At 35.8% G+C, this 22,949-nt stretch overlaps 1 protein-coding gene across 1 annotated transcript in view; it reads left to right on the top strand.

Moving 5' to 3' along the window:
- dnmt3bb.1 (DNA (cytosine-5-)-methyltransferase 3 beta, duplicate b.1) overlaps nucleotides 1-22,949 on the top strand; it is a 52,163-nt gene that overhangs the window by 26,921 nt on the left and 2,293 nt on the right. Inside the window, exons 9-21 of the mRNA XM_073822637.1 lie at nucleotides 499-640; nucleotides 5,655-5,795; nucleotides 6,331-6,375; nucleotides 8,218-8,297; nucleotides 8,645-8,757; nucleotides 9,566-9,749; nucleotides 9,848-9,932; nucleotides 12,917-13,062; nucleotides 15,102-15,192; nucleotides 16,558-16,706; nucleotides 18,179-18,264; nucleotides 18,368-18,437; nucleotides 18,552-18,670. Coding sequence (XP_073678738.1) covers nucleotides 499-640; nucleotides 5,655-5,795; nucleotides 6,331-6,375; nucleotides 8,218-8,297; nucleotides 8,645-8,757; nucleotides 9,566-9,749; nucleotides 9,848-9,932; nucleotides 12,917-13,062; nucleotides 15,102-15,192; nucleotides 16,558-16,706; nucleotides 18,179-18,264; nucleotides 18,368-18,437; nucleotides 18,552-18,670 — 1,451 coding nt within the window. The remainder of the gene's footprint in view (nucleotides 1-498; nucleotides 641-5,654; nucleotides 5,796-6,330; nucleotides 6,376-8,217; nucleotides 8,298-8,644; nucleotides 8,758-9,565; nucleotides 9,750-9,847; nucleotides 9,933-12,916; nucleotides 13,063-15,101; nucleotides 15,193-16,557; nucleotides 16,707-18,178; nucleotides 18,265-18,367; nucleotides 18,438-18,551; nucleotides 18,671-22,949) is intronic.

Here is a 22,949-nt window from a genome sequence, read left to right as displayed (position 1 = left end):
AGTGCATTTAATAGAAGATAATTACGCAAATGTGCACCTGCTGTTCCGAAATCTTGGAACATAGGCTTTACTTGTACATTCTGAGGTGTGTATGTGTTTATGTGTGAGATAATCGGGAAACTGGGCAAACACTCATCTGGAAAGTCTGGAATTCCCCAGAGGTTCCTTAATTATCTCTCTGTGAATCGTACCTCCTAACAAACTTAACAAAAGCATCCAAGTCCAGACATGCACCAGAACGACAGGACTGGCTGTACTTTACCTTCCCTCTCTCTCTTTCTTTCTCTCTCTCCTTGTTGTTGTACCCCCCTCTTTCGAAGTCTATACACCATGATTAATATCTGCAATTTGTCTCCTTTTCCACGAAAAGGATAGTCTTACTGAATGTATGTTATTTTAGACGCGGTACACAAAGTTGATTTAATTTCACTTTAGACGTTACCTGGATGGTTTCTGTTTTCTTACACTTACTCTGACATACATGTCGTGTGTCCTCAGGTGGCTAGTATACGAGCAGAGAAGACTTTCCCTCCATGTGAGTTGGACAGTCCTGAAGAACAGATAAAGCCTATGCTCGACTGGGCTCATAACGGCTTTCTGCCCAAAGGTCAGGAGGGCCTGAAACCCAGAGAGAACGCAGGTGAGCACATGTCATATGACTGCCTTTCAGATCTCACACCTGATCCTCTGTAAAAATTAGTAAAAGGGTTCAACTTCGGAACATATAACACAGACAAAGGGTTATGACAATAGATGTTTATAGTGACCACAATTTAAGTGCATGAATATCATTGCATTGTAGTACAAAATCTTCCTCTAAGTAGAATTTATTTTAACCAAATATAGCTCAAGAACTGATGCTACAATTTTGATTCACAAGTTATTATTACATTTTATTTTTAACTTTGGGTGAATATTAGATTGATATGGAAGCTCGTTTCCACCACTGAATAAAAAAAAGGTTGTTGCAAATTTTAATCTTACAGATTTTAATCTTTAGTCTTGAATTTTTTTCTCAGAATTGAGCAATATAAAAACACAGCTGCAAGTTATAAAGTCCAATTTTGAGAGGGGAAAAAGACTGATATGTTCTACTTAATAGCTTGCAATTGTGTGTTAAGTCAGAATTACAATATGTGACCCTGGACCACAAAACCAGTCATAAGGTTAAATTTTACAAAACTGAGATGTATACATCATACGAAAGCTCAATAAATAAGCTTTCTATTGATGTATGGTTTGTTAGGATAGGACAATATTTGGCCGAGATACATCTATTTGAAAATCTGGAATCTGAGGGTGCAAAAAAATCAAAATACTGAGAAAATCACCTTTAAAGTTGTCCAAATTAGGTTCTTTACAATGCATATTACTAATCAAAAATTACATTTTGATATATTTACAGTAGGAATTTTACAAAAAATCTTCATGGAACATGATCTTTACTTAATTCCCTAATGATTTTTGGCATAAAAGAAAAATCAATCATTTTGACCCATGCAATGTATTTTTGGCTATTGCTACAAATATACCCCAGCGACTTAAGACTGGTTTTGTGGTCCAGGGTCACATATTATGAGTTACGAAAATTTTATATCTTGCGATTCTGATTTTATTTCTCAGGATTGCAACTTTATTTCTTAGAATTGCGAGTCTCACAATTCTGAATTTATAACCTGCAATTGTGAGTTCATATCACACAATTCTGAGGAAAAAAGTTGGATTTGTGAGTTTATATCTCGTAATTCTGACTTTATAACTCGCAATTGCGAGTTTATGTGATGCAATTCTGACTTAATTTCTAAGAAATGCAAGTTTATATCTTAGAATTGTGTTAATTTTTTTAAAATTGTGTTTGTTTTTCATGATTCTGGCTTTATAACTTGCAATTGTGAGTTTATATCACGCAATTCTGAGAAAAGAAATTGATCATTCTTATTTCTTAGAATTGCTCGTTTATATCTCAGAATTGTGAGTTTATTTTTTGCAATTCTGACTTTATAACTCACAATTGCGAGTTTATATTATGCCATTCTGACTTTATTTCTCAGGAATTTAACTTTATAACTTGCAATTACAAGGTTATATTATGCAATTCTGACTTTATTTCTAAGAATTGCAAGTTTATATCTTGTAATTCTAACTTTATCAGAAATGCGAGTTTATATCTTAGAATTGTGAGTATATTTTTTGAAATTGTGAGTATATTTTTAGCGATTCTGAATTTATAACTTGCAATTGTGAGTTTATATCACGCAATTCTGAGCATTTCTTAGAATTTAGAATTTATAGAATTATATCTTATGATTCTAAAATTATAAATCACAATTGCAAGTTTATGTCTCACAATTCTGAGAAAAAAGTCTGAAATGTGAGTTTGTATCCCATAATTCTGAAAAAAAAAATGAAATGCAAAATTTAAACGTGTAATTGCAAGAAAAAAAGTCAGAATTGTGAGCTAAAACATTATTTTTTATTCAGTGGTATAAAAATTCAGGAAATGAGCATGAAATATTTAAATTTTGTAATATTGGCCAGTAACCAATGTTAGTTTGTTATCGTTATCAACAATGGCTCAGAAAATTGAAGTTAGCTAGAGAAAAGCACTAGCATCATTTGTTTGTAGATGCCACTTGGTTTGACGTTTCGTCATTAATGCAGTGATATTTAGACAAAAACTCTTTTTATGGCCATTTAATAAACAAACTATCAAAATGAAGGGTAACCTGAAACAACATGAGACAAGAAAGGGCAAACCTATAAAAACGTGCTTAAACCGTTAGAGTGGTTTCTGCTGGCAGAATTTCAAGCATTGGCAACTTGTTAAGTCATATAAACTGTTAGCAACAGGAAAGTAATGTAACTTGCTGGTCAAGTTTTTCTCAAATTATCAACGAGGGAATGTTATGAATTCATTTGTAGTCTCACTCTAGTTGAGTTCCAAACTGTGGCTTATAGAACAAAAATATTAGTGTTCTTTTAGAACACTTTGGACTTTAAGTATTTGTTAGATAATGGCGAAGTAATCTAAATGTAAAGATTAAATTCAGTATCAACAGATATCAATGTTAAAACATCTTAAAATAAAAGGGTGGTAACATGAACCAGCACAAGACATTTATGTTTTATATGCAGTTTATATGATGAAAATAAAACAAATCAGCAAAACAATTAATAAACAGGAAATCACATAGAATGTGTACAACCTTGTGAACAAATGGTGTTTAAATTCTGTGGAAATCTATGGCTGTCAAGTCTTTGTGGTATTGCCTCAGGCATCAGGGCTCAGTCAGGTATTGGCAGCTTATGCTCTCGAACTCACTGGTTTAGCGTGTCTGATCATAGACCTCTATTGGGATTCTTTCGAGCTGGTCCATCATATTTAAATATCTATACCTCGAGTTTTCAGGATAGACTTCAGAATGGTTTTGGAGGGTTTCAGTCTTATTAAACTGAAGCCTCTTATCATTCAAACACACACACAAAAAAAACCCCAAACACTCGCATGTGTATTTCCTGAATGTTTCTGAGAGGTATCAGGGCATTTCTTAGTAACTTAACTGTCAGATTCTTAGAAATTTGAAGGACATTATTTCTTTTCCTTCCTTCTGGGAAAAAACTGAGCAATAGATCAGTTCAGTGACTCCTTTACGTGCATAAACCCTGCCAAGCGTGTTTATATATGTAGACATTCTGTTTGTTTTCTATTCATTTTACGACAGTGAAATATGTGCTATTTAGAAGGAGTACTTTATATGATAAAGAAACTTAATTAGGGGAAACCTCATACTTACTTTCCTACTCATTGACATGACATAAGGCAATATTCACAAGCTGAGCTGTTGCTGACATTCGTTGGCAAGGTTTAGGGTGTTTCATCTCATTTAAGTTTATCAAGCCCTTTAGTATCTTTCGAAAACCCTCTCGTTGAAACTTACCGTACAACTATTTAGTTTTTGAAAGTCATGCCAAAGAGTAAGTGTGTTCATATAGTCAATAATCAAAAAACCTATGGGTGTTTACAGATGTTTCAGCTAGCATCAAGACGCTGAAAATAGTTTTGTACCACTGTAGATGAGCAAGCAGAAATGCTTGTCTGGTTTTTCAGTGGAATCAGAAAGAGGAAATGGCATATCTAATTACTTTACAATTTCATAGACTCCTGGCTTGTTCCCACAGTAATTACAGATGTGCTTTGTCAGAGTCTAACAGCTGCCTGTCTGCTAGGCTGCATTTCTCTTCGTCAGTCTCTCAGTGTCTGGGTCATAAATTGGCACAAAATCAAAAAGAAGCTCATTTTACGATTATTAGGATTTTTTGTGCTTTGGCATTATTTTAATGGCAATTAAGCACAATCCCTATTTTTTTTATTTTATTTTTTAAATATCTATCTATCTATATATATATTTTTTCTTTTTTTCTTTTCTCTTATTTCTGCTAGAAAATAAGAGTTAAGTTACTGTAACCAGTCAAGTACCATTTTAGATGCTTTCTCATTTATTTTATGAGGTCATAAAATACTGTGTTGTTACCAGAATGATCCACAGCTGTGTTTTTATGTTTAGTGTCGCGTGTTTGTCCTGAAAAGTTAAACTAACTGCTGCTCTTCAGAAAAATGCCTCAGGTCCCTCAAATTTTTTGGTTTTCCAGCATTTTTGTGTATTTGAACCCTTTCCAACAATGAGTGTATGGTTTTGAGATCCATCTTTTCACACTGAGGCCAACTGAGGGACTCATATGCAACTATTACTGAAAGTTCAAACGCTCACTGATGCTTTAGAAGGAAAAAACATGCATTAAGAGCCAGGGGGTGAAAACTTTTGAACTGAATCGAATTTTTTCTTATTTTGCCTAAATATCATATTTTTTCATATATAGTACTCAGAGGCTACAGAAGAGTTACATGTTTCACAAAAGACAAAATAGGTGAAATTTACCCTGATCTTCAAATTCAAAAAGCTCTTAATGCCTGGTTTTTCCTTCTGAAGCATCAGTGATTGTTTGAACCTTCTGTAATAGTTACATATGAGTCCCTCAGTTGTCCTCAGTGTGAAAAGATGGATCTCAAACTCATACAGTCATTGTTGGAAAGGGTTCAAATACACAAAAATGTTGGAAAACCAAAGAACTTGTGGAACCTGAAGGATTTTTCTGAAGAACAGCAGGCAGTTTAACTGTTTAGGACAAACAAGGGACTCATGAACAACTATCACTAAACAAAACTAACACAGCTGTGGATCATTCAGGTAAGAACACAGTATTGGGAATCAAGTGTATGTAAACTTTTGAACGGTTCATTTTTATAAATTCAACTGTTATTATCTTTCACGTGAAATATCTTGTTCAGGTCGGTACTAAATAAACAATAACATGCATTTTGTGTGATCATGCCCTATTTTGGTATAATAATTAACATTTTGCAGATTCTGAAAGGGGGATGTAAACTTTTGACCTCACCTGTATGTATTAATGCTCTAGTGATTAGATCATTATTCATACTTACTTTAGATAGCTCCTGAAGTAGTTCTCACAACACAGTTGCATCATTATCTAAGTGCCTGATCTATGAAATATAAATGTCATTATTTTCAGTTCATGTGTGAGCATGTTGATTGTAACAGTGAGTAATGTATGTCTGCTTGTGTCTCTTCCAGCTGAGTATTGTGTTTTTCCCTTGGCCCCAGAGAGCTCAGCGCTGCTGGACTCCAGCCCTCCGGAGTTCCCCCCCTCTGCCAAAAGAGCTCGACTCAGCCTCTGTAAGGCCAAACCTGGCACTGAGGATGTCTACAGCAGAGGTTAGACCTCGCACATGTGCTGTTATTCATGTTCATGGGTGACAACAGATGCACACCAAATGTGATGTTAAAGGATTAGTTCACCCAAAAATGAAAATTCTGTCATCATTTACTAACCCCTTAAGACTTCTCTTCATCTTCAGAACACAAATGAAGATATTTTTAATAAATCCAGAGAGATTTCTGTCCATCCATTTAAAGTGTTGGACATGTTATGGGTTTGGAATGACATGAATTTTCATTTTTGAGTGAACTGGCTCTTTAAGTGACACATGTGAGAATGCAAATGATTAACTGATGTCTAAATGGCCATTCCTGTATGAAATTGTGTGTGACAAGATTGTGAGTAAAATCTATGAACTCTTTTTTTTAATTCTGCAATTCTGAACAATTAATTCAACCATACAGACCTTTTCAGACAATAATTTAAATATTTAAAATATATACGTTTGTGTAATTTAGTAGCATTGAACTTCATTGAGCTTTAACTCTCATAATGTGTTCCTCATGACTGGCATTTCCATCTGCTTTTCAGAACAAATGGTCCATGAAGTTTTGAAGAATCACAGAAGTATAGAAGGTGTGTAATGTTGCTACCTGTTACAAGTACTGCTTTCACTCATTAAAACATATAAGGGGACCATTCACACAGAATGTGTCCTTGCATTTAAAAACTTGAGATGCAGAGCAGCGGAATGAACAAAAGCAAGAATGTTTATAAGTTAAATTACTTTTATTTTGAGTGCTGCATTTTTAGAATGCTGTGTCATGTGCAAGGCTTCAAAAGACACAAACACAGTGGTCAAACATCTCCATTAAGCATGTTTCTATAGAAAAATAATTAAAAAACTGTGCAGTCGAATGCAAAAACATGGTTTCCAAAAGTGCTCCATCATGCTGCATTGGCGTCTCGGGTGACCCAAGTTTGAGTCATGGCTCCTACTCCCTTCCCTTTCCTGTTGTCCTTTGTCTTCTCCTTTTAGTTCCTGCATATCTCCACTATGTTATCAAATAAAGGCAAAAAAGCCAAAATAATCATTACCACCGCATAACAGCACTTAATTCCCTTAGTCTATACAGCATTATGAGCAAACTGTAGCCAGTAAGGATGGATTCTGATGGTTGAACCAAAAGCAGTTTTTTTATCTTCCCTGCCAATGTTTTTTACCGGCTCCACCACAAAAAAATCACACATCATGAACCCCTGCCCTTGACCCTTGCCCCTTTCCCACTGCCCCATCCCTGTCCCTTCTCCTGCCACTTTCCGCTTCTCCCTGCCCCTTCCCTTGACTCTACCCCGTCCCTTCCCTTGCCCCTTCTCCCTGCCCCTTCCCTCTTCTCCCTACCCCTCCCCTGACCCTTTCTCTTCCTTTGCCCCTGTCCCTTCTCTTGCCCCTTCCCTTGACCCTTGCTTCTGCTATCTTACCCTTTCCTTGACCCTTGTCCTCTTGCCCCTGCCCCTTCCCTTGACCCTTGTCCCTGCCCTCTATCCCTTTCCTTGCCTCTTTCCCTTCTCCTTGCCCCTGCCCCCTTTCCCTTCTCCCGTCACTCACTCATGCCCTCTGTCTCTTCCCTTGCCCTCTGCCCATTCACTTTCTCCCTGCCCCTTCCTTTGCTCTCTACCCTTGATTCTTGCCCCCGCCCTAGTTCCCTTCCCTTGCCTTTGCCCCTTTCCTTGCCCCATGTCCCTTCTCTTGCCCCTTCTCCCTGCCCCTTCCCTTTCCCCTTGCCCCGCCTCCCACTTTTGCAAGCCAGTAAAAATATTTATATATCTTAGGAATGGATGATTTATCAGTACCATATTGGTAATTGGCTAATATTATAGCATCTTTTATTTATCAGTATCAGTCAATATTGAATATTTAATCCTTTATGCTCATTTGCTGTATTTTTATGTTTAAATTACCTTTGCTGTCATTTACAGCTTAATTAACGTTGCACTGATTTTTAATAACACTGGTAAATATTATCTTTAGCAGATGTCAAAATGAACATCATTTTTCCATACTCTGCCTTTTTAGTACATTTTTTTAGCCATTTATAAGTTATCAACCAAAACATGTAAATAATTATCATCTTAACAGTATCAGCCAGAATATTGGTGCGCCCTTTCATATTTTAAAAAAAAATAAGTGCTAGGGTTTTAATTAGCAGTAATATCTAGGAAATATACAGCTATAATGTAACACCATCAATACAACCTTTATACACTTGGCAGAATCCTCCTTATCCAAAGTGACTTACAAAAGAACCAACAATATTCATAATATACAATATTCATAATATACAGTTATCATGTTTACAAAGGAAGCAAGTGAAAATTTTTTAAGACTATTCTTAAGGATGCTTCCAGGAATTATTTACTCTTATGTTTTGACTTATCTGTCAATATAATGTCAGCTTGATCATTCTCCTGTTTCAGAGTTCTGTCTCTCTTGTGGAAAGACGAGAGTGGCGACCTTCCACCCGCTGTTTGAAGGAGGCCTTTGCCTAACATGTAAGGTAAGAGTTGACCTTATCCTCTACATTCTCAAAACACAACACAACGCGAGAGTCTGGGAACGTGGTTCTCCAACACGTGCTGACATGATTGCTCACAAAAGTGTCAAACAACAGCACTCGATCCTTACACCTGGACACCAGTATTTTGTCTATCAATTACCTTAAGGGGACAAAGGAGGTGCCATGGATGTATGCATTTCACCATAGATCATTTTCATCATCGCTGCATTATCCTGTTACAGTCTGTTTGCAGCAACACGATACATTGCTTCAAACAAGGATTCTGGTTGGTAGGACGCTTAGCTGTTGAAGTTATTTACACGTGTTTTTATTTGTCTATGTGCCAGGATGTTTATTTGGAAATCTCCTACATGTACGATGACGATGGTTACCAGTCGTACTGCACCGTGTGCTGTGGCGGCAGAGAGGTGCTGCTCTGTGGAAACGCCAACTGCTGCAGGTATGAAACCCAAAGCATGCTTCTCACAAACTCGTTCTTGTCCCACAATCTCTTATTCAATCTCGCATTTCATTTCACTAGCGTCTTGGCATTTCGTCACACTTGACTTCCATAACCGCCCAACCACCATCCCCCCCACAAGCTCTGAGCCGTTCAGATATTTGCCGTCTTCTCTTGCTCAGCATTGACATATTGGCTTTCTTTAAAGGCGAAGTGTATAATTTATTTACCATTAGCCACAAACTGTTGCCAATCTGCCAATTTTCTGACAATTTAGAATAGTAGCATTATCAAATTTCCCTCTTCATTTATTTCAGTGGATGGTTGCCAGTTTAGATGAATCAATTAAACTGGCTACACTGAGAATAACAATTCAATTAGTTGTTGCATGTTAGAATTTTCCAACTGCAGGTATAGAGACATATGTACTCTTTATTTGGGCTCTCAATCAATGCAAAATATTAATCATATTAAAGGATTAGTTCACTCCAGAATTAAAATTTACTCACCTCTGTGTCATCCAAGATGTTCATATCTTTCTTTCTTCAGTCGAAAAGAAATTAATGTTTTTGAGGAAAACATTCAAGGATTTTTCTCCATATAGTAGACTTCACTGGAAAGGTCCAAATTGCAGTTTAGCTTTTCAGACTCATTTCAGGCTGCTCAAACAAAGTGCCATAGTGTCACCCTACAAATAGCTTACACATTAAAATCAAATACTAGAAAATATTTGTGCACTTTACCTTTGGCACTGTCGGTTTCTTTTGCCTTTTTAAAGGCTGTCTTTGATCAGCGTCTCTGCCTGCAGGTGTTTCTGTGTAGACTGTCTGGATATATTAGTGGGAGCTGGAGCGGCCAACAGCGCCCGTGATCTGGATCCATGGCGCTGCTACATGTGTCAGCCTCTGCAGCAGTACGGCGTGTTAAAGAAACGCCACGACTGGAGCCTGAAACTACAAGAGTTCTTCGTCAGTGACAATGGACAGGAGTTTGTGAGTCTCACATTGACCTTTACACAGAAGGAAATACTCTGTTTGCAAAGCTGTAGATTTTTAATTATACAAAAATATTTACTTTAATTTTCTTTTAGGAAAGTCCAAAGATTTACCCTGCGGTCCCAGCAGAGCAGAGACGTCCAATCAGAGTCCTTTCACTGTTTGATGGCATTGCCACAGGTGAATGTAAAAAAATTTTGGATTGTATATTCACCTTTTCTTGTGAAATTTGCAGATGTCAGTAATTTGTATAGTAATATATGACTTGATATATGATATGATATCATATGATGAAAATATTATAAGGCTACATCTACATTAATTCAAATTTGAAAATAGCATTTTTGTTTCAAAGCGCTCTTCGTTCACACTAGCGATTTTAAGCCTTTTCCAAAAGTTTCACATCCACACTGAAATGTCAGAAAATGTTAAATTAGCTTTACTGCACATGCGTGAAGCCTCAAGAAAAGCTCACTGAGAAGATACACATGGAACATGGACATGATATGCTTTCATGCAGTTCTTCTAGCAGAATCATTATATTGATGAAAATATCTCATCATTCACTGATGTGTCCAGGTCGCACTCACTCACGATTGTACGTTTGATCTAAAACACAACTGGCCTTGTTTTGCTGCAAACAGCAATCGCGAGTAAATTTACTGTCATCTTTGCAAAACTGTGATATGAAGAGTGTAACACATCTGTAGCAATAGTGTGAAAGTGAATAGCACATAACAGGCACAATACCAGTAAAAACATAGATATCTATTGGTACAGTATGGCTGCGTTCACACTGCGAGCCTTAGTGCTCAATTTCGATTTTTGCTTAGATCGATTTGTATAGCTGTTCACATTGTTGTTGTAAATGTGGCCAATATCAGATTTCCAGTGTGAACAGATCACGGTTCTGAACTGACCCTCAACAGGGTTGCCATCTTTTCACCACAAAATCCGGCCAATTACTCCTCAAATGTAGCCCAGTCGCATTCCGGGGGGTAAATATTTGCATTAGTGAGGTCGCTTTAACCCATGAAGTTAAAAAACAACCCGTGGCAACAGTGAACAAGTATACGGAAGTAATATGGAGTGCATAAAGTAAGCAATTATGCGTTTATTCATAGCGCGATCTGCTGCAGAAGGCAGCAAAATTATGCACAGGCAGTATGAAAAGTAAGGACAAAAGAAAAAACTTTTATGATACAAACACATATGTTTTGCTTGTGAAAGTTGTCACTGTAATACTTATAAGTTCTGACACATCGCACATCCCCACACATTTGCAACTGTCCTGATAATAGGTTATGTTAAATCTCATCTCCCATGAGCGCCGAAACATGATGAATATTGATTTTGAGTGACATAAATGTTGCATGAATTCCGATATGACTGTTCACACTGCGGTCACATTGCAAAACATCTGACCTGTTGGATTTAGTACCACATATGGAAGTGGCACAAATCGTAATTGAAAAAGTCAGATTCCATGTGGTTTGTGCTGTTCACACTGTCATGAGAAAAACAGATCTGAGTCACATTTGCATGCAGTGTGAACAAAGCCTATGTGTCACATGACTAAACACTTTATTCACTTTGGAGAGCATTTTTTTTTTAAAAGCTCAGTTTTGTATGTCTCTGTGTGGACGGAAGGCCAAAACGCAGAGAAAAAGATGCGTTTTCAAATGAAAATGTATTAGTGTGTAAAAGGCCAACTACAGTTTCCAACTACAAGACATTTCCAGGTCTATAAATAATATTTGAAAAAACAATGTTACCTCATATATATACAGGTTTTAATAGACTAGTTGTTCTTTAAAGAAAAAGGGAGTGAAGTAAAATAATAAATATCTTGAGTTTAAGGCGTTTAGTTTATTTTAATTTTAATGTTTATTTTGACTTAATTTAAATTGTTTTAAGTCACCTTGAGGGCCCCTATTGGGCCCCAGACCCCCAGTTGAGACCATTGGTATTTTATCTAGTTACATATACATTTATGAAACAAATAAAATAGTATATAATAATATCAAATTATGTTTGTATATGTAGGAAACATATACAGTGATGTTCTGAAATGAGGAGGCAAAGTCCTCACATTTTTAAAGGTTTTTTTTTTTTTAATTAAATGTAAATTGATGTCCCAGTCACATGGTTAAATAAACATTACTTACACTACCAGAATAAAAATTTATATTGTATTTTTACATTAACAATGTAATTAATAGGCTATTCTGTTTATTAAAACCAAATATAAACCTCATCAGTTTAGTGTTTTTAAGCATTTTATGTTTATTCTGGAAAATAACTTACAATTTAAACAGTATATTTTATTTAAGCGGTTTTATTTATGAACTGATGTTCAGCTGTTCTTTTTCATAATAAACTTATTTTCAGATCATCAGCCATCAGAGCTCGGTAAACATTTTTTCAAGCCGTTTGAAGTTTGGTTTTAACTTGACAAAGTGTTTACGGTATATCTAAGTGTGTGAGTTGTTTGCTTACTTTTTTATTAATCTTTCCATTAACGCCATTATATGTGACCCTGGACCACAAACCCAGTTATAAGGGTCAATTTTTTTAAATTGGGTTTATTACATCATCTGAAAGCAGAATAATCTTTCCATTGATGTGTGGTTTGTTAGAATAGGACAATAATTGGTCGAGATACAACTGTTTGCAGAAAAAATCGAAATACTATAAAATAAAATCATCTTTAAACTGTCCAAATGAAGTTCTTAGCAATGCATATTACTAATCAAAAATTAGGTTTTGATATATTTACAGAAATTTACAAAATAGCTTCATGCAGCATGATGTTTCCTTAATATCCTAATGATTTTTGGCATAAAAGAAAAATCCTTGAACCATACAATGTATTTTTAGCTATACAAATATACCCGTGCTACTTAAGAATGGTTTTGTGGTCCAGGATCACATATTGTTAATTCAGACTGATTTGCAAATGCGGAATGTTTCTTTAGAAAAACAAGACATTTATACACTTTTTATGTCAAATTTTAGTTTTATTTTTGTACTGTGAATTTTTTCCCATCCAATTTGTTGAGGAGACACTGCCTTCTTTTGCCTCCTCGAAGAAAAACGCCCGTGATATATAACACTAATCACAGATTTTCTTACTTACTATGAACATTTTTATCTTAATTTAGGTTATCTAGTGCTTCGAGACCTCGGCTTCAAGGTGGATCTGTACATCGCATCAGAAGTATGTGAGGACTCGATTTCAGTGGGAGTTGTCCGGCATGAAGGAAAAATACAGTATGTGCACGACGTTCGCAACATCAGCAGACGTGACGTGAGTTAACTGTCATCTGTTTCTGGCTGCTCATATTTTAGCAGTTTTAGCTCTTTGTAATATTGTTTTGTCTTAACTCAACAAAACCCTTTTCCAGTGCCACTCTATTAGATGTTTTCACTCAGGACTATTTAATGATTGCTCAGGTCTGTGAGACCAGTTTTACTGCTGTTTTCACATAATCAGGTTTTATATTAACCGAGTAAGACCCAGACCTCAATTCTCTGTTCTCTCATCTGTTTCATTTGATAAAAGACTGTAGAGACTGATTGGCGCCGTCACCTCGCAGGCCACAAACACCTGGCCCAAAGTTATTTGTATAGTAGCGTGTTGCTTGTCCCAACAGCGCTTGATAAGGCTAATGGCCTCACCTGAGTCTGGTTTTTGTCGTCACACCTATAAGTTTCTGTTTGGCTTCCATTATCTCCCCAGCTCACACACACACAGGGAGCAGCAAGTTGTCTTAAGCCTTAGTGACGGAACACAAAAGTGCTTTCTCCCTTCCTAAATCCCCTCTCCTCAATTCATCCATTCACCGCCTCACCCTCCATTCAATCACTCATTCACTCACCCATTGTTGTTGCGAAGCTGGATTGGGCGGGAGCGCGGGGAGGGACGCGTGAAAGGGCTCTTGTCGTGGAAGAAAAGAGAGAAGGGATGTATTGGAGGGGGTTTTTGGGGCCCTAGGCTGGGTTATTTATGAAACAGTGGGAGAATGAGAAGGCCTGAAAAGAGTCCAGCTGCAGACATGCTCTTCCACTGGCACACACAGGTGTGCCAAGGGTAAAGATGTACACAGGCCATTCCCACAGGTGCCTGAGGCATGGGTTTCCTTTAACAGAACATCTGGAAAGTCTAATTAAATGCCATTTTTGACCTTAGTGACTGGTAATTATAACAGATCTGTTCAAGGAGTGTCCTTATCAAATCAAGGAAGTTGGAATCTTAAATGTTTTCAGAAAAGTTAAAATTCCATTTAATTTCTTCATAAGGGGGACTGAAAATTAATAATAACTTCAAAATAATAATAAATAAAGGCTTACTGTAAGCTACAAGGTTGTTAATTGATGGTATATGCTTTTGTTAAACCTGCATTTTCAACTTTTTCTTAAATAATTGTGTACACCAGTAGAACAACTAGTGAAAAACTACATTACCCATGATTCTGCAAAGAAATCTCCTCCAAACAGAGAATCATGACAAGCTAATGGCGCCAAAAGAGCTCTTAGTGACCTCCCACTCCCATGAGACATTGCAAATGACATCTCCCTGGGTTCACAAAGTGCTTAAAGGGATAGTTCACCCAAAAATTAAAATTCTGTTATTAATTACTCACCCTCATGTTGTTCCAAACCTGTAAGACCTTCGTTCGTCTTCAGAACACAAAGATATTTTTTTTAACCTTGCATAAACACCAACACAAGTGAAATGCTTTATAAACGCAGGGTCAGAAAGCTCTCGGATTTCATCAAAAATATCTTAATTTGTGTTCTGAAGCTGAACAAAGGTTTTACGGGTTTGGAACAACATGAGGGTGACTAATTATTGATAGAATTTTCATTTTTGGGTGAACTATCCCTTTAAATATTTGTGTATATGTGTGTATGTTGCAATAAACTACAAAATATTGTTTCAATATGTGCATATAATCAGCATCTAGTTTTATATTTCTCTGAAGTTAAATCAGTTATGTCATTAGCAGCTTCATTGGATTCAAATTTTTTCCAACATTAAAGTAAATACACAGTTGATTTTTTTAAATACTTTTATGCTTTAAATCAAATGTTTGTGATGTTGTGATTCATCCCATAGATTGTTGGTTTGGTTCATGGCTTGTAAATTTTTAATGAATGCTTTTCAAAAATCCTTATGGGAAAAATAAAATGCTTCTGGGAAAAATACTTCCAGGCGGCGGAAAAAGTGGGTGTTCGCTGTTGCACTCTGTAATAAAACATTTGGACACAAAACTAATGGATTTTAGTGAGGTGAATGTGTGGTGCAGCTGTGCTAACACTAGATGGGGCTGTTGTGTTACTCAGATTGCTGAATGGGGGCCGTTTGACTTGGTGATTGGTGGAAGTCCCTGTAATGACCTTTCTATTGTCAACCCTGCCAGGAAAGGCCTGTACGGTAAGACATTTTAGCTTTTATGAATCTTATTAAGGGAATCTTTCATTCTCCCACACAAATGCCTTGTAGATTTTATCATTTGTTATGATAACATACTGTTTCATAACAGATGAAATAGTGTGGTTGTGTGTTACAATCTGCTCTGTGGCATTTATTTAATGTATTTATTTAAGTTATCCGTCTATTTTACAGAATTTTCCTCTGTAAGGTTTCTTTGTAAGGTTTACCTTTCATCACACATTTTAGTTTTAACTTTAAGACAGTAAGCGAGACTTATAAACATTTAGTAAAACGATGTTTACAAAGTGCTTTTAGTTATAATATTTTAAAATAACAAAATCTTAATTAAAATGCTACAAAAACATACAGTGGTGGTCAAAATTATTAGAACACTAGTATTTTCACCAGTTAAAAAATGGTTTTAAGTCAGTGATTTTTTTAATCTTTTATCTTTTGCTGTAGTGTGTCAGTGGGAAATATCAGTTTACATTTCCAAACATTGATTTTGCCATTAATTGTAATAATCCAGTGAGATTTTAGTCTGACAACAGCCAGTGCTATACACAGAGATCTGATCTTAACATCATCCAGTCTGTCTGGAATAACATGAAGAAACAGAACAAACTTGAGACAGACTAAATCCAGAAGAACTGTGGCAATGTCTCCAAGATGCTTCAAGAGACCTACCTGCAAAGTTACTTGAAAACCTATGTGCAAGTGCACCTATTAATTGAGTTAATAGAAGTTAATTGGTAAACAAAATATATTTATGACATTATTTTTGACAGCATCCCCATTTTACAGCATTTTTACGCGGGTGCCTAAAACTTTTAACAGTACTAAGCTTTGCAAGTAGGTTTCTTGAAGCATCTTGTAGACGTTGATACAGTTCTTCTAAATTTAGTCTGTCTCAGTTTGTTCTGTTTCTTCGTGTCATTCCACACAGACTGGATGATGATGAGATCAGATCTCTGTGTGGAGCACTGGCTGCAAACAAAAAATCAATTAATGGCAAATTGAATGTTTGGAAATGTAAAATAATATATCCTACTTACCAACAAAAGATAGAAATAACTGACTTAAAACCACTTTTTAGCTTGTGTTCTAATAATTTTGGCCACCAATGTACAATTTTCTTCTTCTTTTTTTGAACATTTAGTTAAAGACATTTCTGGATTTCAACACTCCTACTTTTTCATAAATACAGTAGCAATAACAGTGGAAATATTTGACTTTATTTTGGGGGCCTTTCATTCAAAACCACTGCTTTACAGAAACATATTTTATATATATATATATATATATATATATAGAGAGAGAGAGAGAGAGAGAGAGAGATAAAGATATGCATTATTTTGTGTTTAGAGGGCACTGGACGCCTGTTTTTTGAGTTCTACCGGCTCTTGAGTGAAGCAAAACCGAAGGAAGGGGAAGACCGACCTTTCTTCTGGATGTTTGAGAATGTGGTCGCCATGAGTGTCAATGATAAGAGAGACATCTCACGATTCCTAGAGGTATGAGTTTTTTCACTGGTTAGTGTTGTTAGAAAGGCTATTCTACAGACTTGGTCCACAGCCAAAAAAACATTTCAAAAGCATTTAAGTATTCAAATCTTAGATTAGTTTACTAAGATCTTTTTATCATCTATTGAAACCCACAATAACATTTAAAATTTCAGTAAGCTTAATATATACAAAGTATCCTTGGGAGGTGGCTGTCCCGAACACTAACCCTAAATGTAAAAATTATATTGAAATAATTTTTGCTTTTTATTCCATTGTTGTTTTTAAAAATATCTTTTAAAAAAGTGTCCCACATTTTCATGTCACTACCGAAACAGATTTTAGTCCATTTGGTCCCTAAAATTTTACTACAGTAATGCAAAGTATTTTAGTATGTTTTAGTAGTGTTTTAGTATGTGGGTTAAAATTCTGTAATATGATGTGGTCGCTACCAAAACATTACTGTCACTACCGAAAATATGTAGTCACTACCAAAACTTGGGATGTTTTGTCAAAAATAAAGTATGCTGAATTATCAACTAAGATATTATACATATTGGTTCAACGTATTTTCAAACTAATGAATCCCTAAGTTTGAAATCAGTATGATCAACTTTAAAAAAAAAATTATTTAAAATACAATAAATCTCATAAATCACACTTGAAATAGTTAAAATTATAATTATTATTGATTTACCTCTGAAAACCTTTTAATAAAAAAGAAAAAATATATATTTACAATGAAGATGTAAGCAAAATCTTAATAGGTCAATGTAAACCATCTTATTAAATGATATATGTGACCCTGGACCGCAAAACCAGTCTTAAGTAGCACGGGTATATTTGTAGCAATAGCCAAAAATACATTGTATGGGTCAAAATTATCGATTTTTCTTTTATGCCAATAATCATTAGCATATTAAGTAAAGATCATGTTCCATGAAGATATTTTGTAAATTTTCTACCATAAATATATAAAAACTTGATTTTTGATTAGTCATATGCATTGCTAAGAACTTCATTTGGACAACTTTTAAGGCGATTTTCTCAATATTTAGATTTTTTTGCACCCTCAGATTCCAGGTTTTCAAATAGTTGTATCTCAGACAAACATTGTCCTATTTTAAGAAACAATATATCAATGGAAAGCTTATTTACTCAGCTTTCAGATGACGTAAGAATCTCAATTTCGACAAATTTACACTTATGACTGGTTTTGTGGTCCAGGGTCACATATTACTGTGTATTGATAGTGACTAATTTTGGAAGAGGACAATATTCTAAAAATACAGTATGAGAATTAACTGTACAATTACTAAAATTGTGCACCTTAGGTATTATTCAATTTGCATACAAACAACATTTGTGGAAAAAAGACACTTTTTTCAATACGTTTCAAACTCTTTGAACCAATTCTGTCGAATGGCCCAGAAATGAAATGATCTTGTTGATTCTCATTTGAATTTGTCTTTGCGTATCTCTAGTGTAATCCAGTGATGATTGATGCCATTGAGGTCTCAGCTGCTCACAGAGCACGCTATTTCTGGGGAAACCTGCCAGGAATGAAGAGGTATTTGCCATTTCATCTTCCCCAGTTACTCTCAAATAATCTCCAGACATCTTTTTAACCAGCGTCCAAAAAAATTGAAAATGTGATATATGATATATTTCAGGCCTCTGTGTGCCTCTGGGATGGATAAATTAGAGCTTCAGGACTGTTTGGAACATGGTCGTGTTGCCAAGGTAACTTATTTGTAAAGCCATCGGGCCTTTATTGATTTGTTCTATGTATTCAATTCATGACCTTGAGCAGGATGTACAAGGAGAAATACTTTAAATCAAACTCTGTGTCTTTAGTTTGGTAAGGTACGCACCATCACAACACGCTCCAACTCCATCAAACAAGGCAAAGACCAGCACTTCCCTGTCATGATGAATGGCAAAGAGGACATCCTGTGGTGCACAGAACTCGAGAGGTGTGTTCGCAACAACAACAAGTTTTTTTATTATATTAAAGGGGTCATAAGAGATATAAAGTCAGAATTGTGTGATAGAAACTCACAATTGCAAGAAATAAAGTCACAATTGCAACTTTGTATCTTGCAGTTTTCAGAATTGTGATATATAAACTTGCATTTGCAAGAAATAAAGTCCAGTTCTGGGGAAAAAAGATACGTTCACAGTAGGGGTGGGCGATATGACCTAAAATTAATATCACGGTATTTTTCATCTTTTGAACGGTGACGGTATAATATCACGGTATTACTTTTTTTTGGTACAATTTGGGAGGAGTAGCCTGTCCTGTCCCTTTAGTATGAAGACATGAGAGAGTATTATGCATTCTCAACATATTTATTTTGTAAAAAACCTAAAGATCTTACTTAACAGTGTACAACGAAACAAAAATTATTTTTTATTGATATTTAATTTCTGCAATATTTAAAACCTTTAAATAACTGGGGGATATCAACCCATGGCAACAGTTTAAATGTTGACCAATTCTGTGGGGAAAAACGCGGACTAGGCAACCCTGCATCCAACACCAGTTAATGTCATTGCACACACGAGTACGAAATTTTCTTCCAAGATTTTTGCACGTTAAAAAAAAATTCGAGTTTACACCCTGCCTCTGAAACTTTCATCTGTCATAAAAAAAATTGGGATCGTGTTTGATTTTCTGCATTTTCGCATCCATAATAAGCATTTTGATAAGGATGGCGAATATGAGAAAACTAAAAAAAGACATGCATACGAAAATTGGACACAATGACCTTTAGATTTGAATGATCACGGGTCGAAAGTAAAGAGAAATGACAAAAATAGACTGGAGGATTTTCTGCAATCTTGTACTCACTGACAAATATCAATTATAAGATGTGCTGCTCCCTTTACACAGAGTTTGCGTTATCGCAAAATCGAAATTAAAACAGACATACATCAATGATTCTAATAAGCTGAGGCCGGTCGCGTTCGCCTCGTGCCCGCTCAATTTGTGATCCGCTGTGTAAATCCTTCGGCCGGCCGCCGGGAAAAGTCCCGGTCTCTCCGATTACCACTCCGCCCCTGGTATAGGCTACAGGCCTGACCATTCTTCATGGTGTTTCACCAGTCGTTTAATGGCCACTCCCCTTTTACCTACCACCTGCAAAGCTGATACGAATATATTTAACTTTTTTATTTACAACAAGATATACAGTATAAGGACAGGTATTCAGACCACAACTGAACGTTTGAAGACAATTTAATGCCTTATTATTTAGAATTAGCTATTATTGATGTAAATGCAGCCGTTCAAGGCACATAATTGATTTATTACGGTATTGACGGTATTAGAAAATCCATGCCGTGGCGCAATGTCACACCGGTGATGACTATGACACCGGTGTATCGCCCACCCCTAGTTCACAGAATTGCGAGTTTATATCCACAAATAACTCAGAATTGTGAGGAAAAAAGGCAGAATTGCATGAATGTATAACGCAATTCTGAGAAAAAAGAATTGTAAGATAACCTTTTTTTATTTAGTGGTGGAAACAGGCTTCAATACAAACAAACTATTAAAATAAGAAGACAGTCATGTCTGAAAGCTGCATCGATTTTTATTTGGTTTAAAAAAGAATGGAGAATATCTTGTTTTCCCATGTATGCTCGACCATTTCCGTCAGTGGTGCTAAATCACTTGAGGTCTGTGGAAAAATAATAAATAAAAAGCTTTCTTAAAGCTTCCAGGCAAAATAACGTATGTACATTTTTTTAATATGACAATTAAAAACCAACAGATATTTCTCATATTTCTTAATACGTGATGTGCGGCACAAAGGGGTGAAAATGCTGTGAGGTACAATGCAAAGCGGGACGGGTAGTTGCTCGAGGGTGTTACATCATGTAAAATGTAATTTATCAACTAACCTTGTCATTTCATTTACAACGTCAAATTATCTAATAATTTAAGAGATTTACTAACTTACATTCGTGAAGGTCTGCAATGGTTATTTCTATGATAAAAATTAACTGTTTTAGGTTTTTAAAAATCATTTTAATATCTAATATTTACTATAATTAGGGATGCACAATATGAAAAATTCTAACCGATAACCGATAATTAAGTCCTTCTTTTGGCCGATGCCGATGCCGATACCGATACCGATAACCAATACATTCATATTTTTATATGATAATTTTGTGCACACAGGAGAATACAAAATCTAAGATAAACTAATGAAATTTATATTATATATCTGGGTCTAACAATCATAGCAAACAGTCCTGACTCTTCAAAAATGTTTTTATTTTTTTGTGTAAGGCACCACAATTCTAAATAAAATAAAGTGCTTTGACATTTTGTCAACCTGGAAAAAATGAAAAGTGCATCATGGAGTAAAGTCAGATGTCCAAATGTCTGTGGTAAAGCTTACATGCAGTCCATTCTTATTGATCATATTATGAATGTGTGCAGCAGCCAAATCGTACAAGGCGGGGAATAAAACATCAGAATCGAGATAAAAACATCTCAACTCTTCAGAATGCTGCAAGCGCAACGCAGGTCATGTGACATGAACCAACCACTCAGCTTTATCCTTTCCCTTAATAACACTGAAAGCACTGTCAAGGTGGAGAAACAGCTTATCAAAGCTGTACAGGAATAAACATTTTTAAATAAATTTGATAACAGAGCTACTGCAAGTGATTTTTAATGCTGAAAATCTATTTATACTTTGCTGAAACTACCGCGTCTTTATGGAGAGCGCATGTCCTGGCTGCTTAGCAACGGCAGACGCCACTGGAGCTCAAACTACAGAGCGGTTTGGCAAAGACTTTGGGTTTGGAAAGCATCATCGTCCTCCTCTGTCACCGTGAAAAACTTCCAGACCTGCGAAGGCGATGATGTCGACACAGATGATGACGTATTAAACGCGACAAAGGCTGAGAGTCACTGCAGTTTACAGCTGCAGTCACTTGCACTCGGAAAGCAGATGAATCTCTGATAAACCAGACTGATTGATTGATTTACCAGCAAGAGTACTTTATCGGATCGGGTTTCATTTATTTATCGGAGCAATAAAAATGACGTCATTTTTACCCAAATCGGTCGATAATTTATCTGTCTGATAAATATCGTGCATCCCTAACTATAATGCTTCACAGAATTTTTTTCCTAATAAGTAATGATTATTATATATGATATCATTTTTTATTACCCTGATGTTTTTAACTTTATCCCCATTGAAGTATTAAGACTTGTATGGCTTAATATAATGTAAATGATGTCTCTTACTGAAATATGAAAGATTTGTTATTTAAAAAATCCACAAAGTTTCATACATATTATGCACCATTATTTTGATGATGTCAAATGGCTGCACTCGGTGAGCTACTGCCACTACCTGTTGCTATTTTTACTGCAACATAACTTGGAAATTAAAAGACTGATACGATGACCACAGCTACTGTGAAAGAGCTTAGTGGTGATGGATATAAGCATAGCCTTAAACCAAATGCCCTACTATCGATTTTTCCCCACAATGAGTCTAAACACCTTGGATATCAAGTGAAATTTGTGCGGAGAAACTCCTTCAGCATCTGCGGCGTCATGACAAGTGTCGGCATGTTTACATCCTGCCAGGATGGCATCTAGTGGTTCTTGTCTCTGCCATTTGTAAGCTCTTTGAGTAGCTGTGGTCTACTAAAAGCATCAAATGCATGAGGGCTAAAGTGGAAAGAGCACAGGTCTTTAGGAAGTTTTATTCGTCCTCAGGCATCTTCCCATTCTTTACTCCTCTTCACAAACAAAATGTGTTCCAAATATATTTCTAAATGAACTTTATAAACTAAAGAAACGAAAATAAATGTAATTACTTCACTATTAAGAACAGCAGCTGTGCAATGGGGAAGAGAAAGAGAAAAAAAGAGTAGGTTCCAGTCGGACTCGGGCCAGTAATTCTGATGAGCTGTCAAGGTTGTTAGGAATTTTTTGGAACGAATGTTTGTTTAATAGCCTATTTAACACTTATTTAGGCTACTTTCTTATTTAAATGTATTATTTCTTTGATTTATTTTAGCGTTTTGTAGGCTGCTTGTTCACTGACGGAATTGCTAAATTAAACACGCACGTTTAATAATGTTTGAGCCTCATTTATTTTGATATATTTATATATAAAAACACTGCGCCACCTGCGGTAGTTGGTCCATTACCACCACAGTGGTAAAAATCTGCCACCGTCACAGCCCTACTTTACAGTTCCTACAGTACGTTCC

The sequence above is a fragment of the Garra rufa genome, chromosome 18 (genome assembly GCF_049309525.1).
Source record: "Garra rufa chromosome 18, GarRuf1.0, whole genome shotgun sequence".
Lineage (NCBI taxonomy): Eukaryota > Metazoa > Chordata > Actinopteri > Cypriniformes > Cyprinidae > Garra > Garra rufa.
This window is presented reverse-complemented; position numbering and strand designations above follow the sequence as displayed.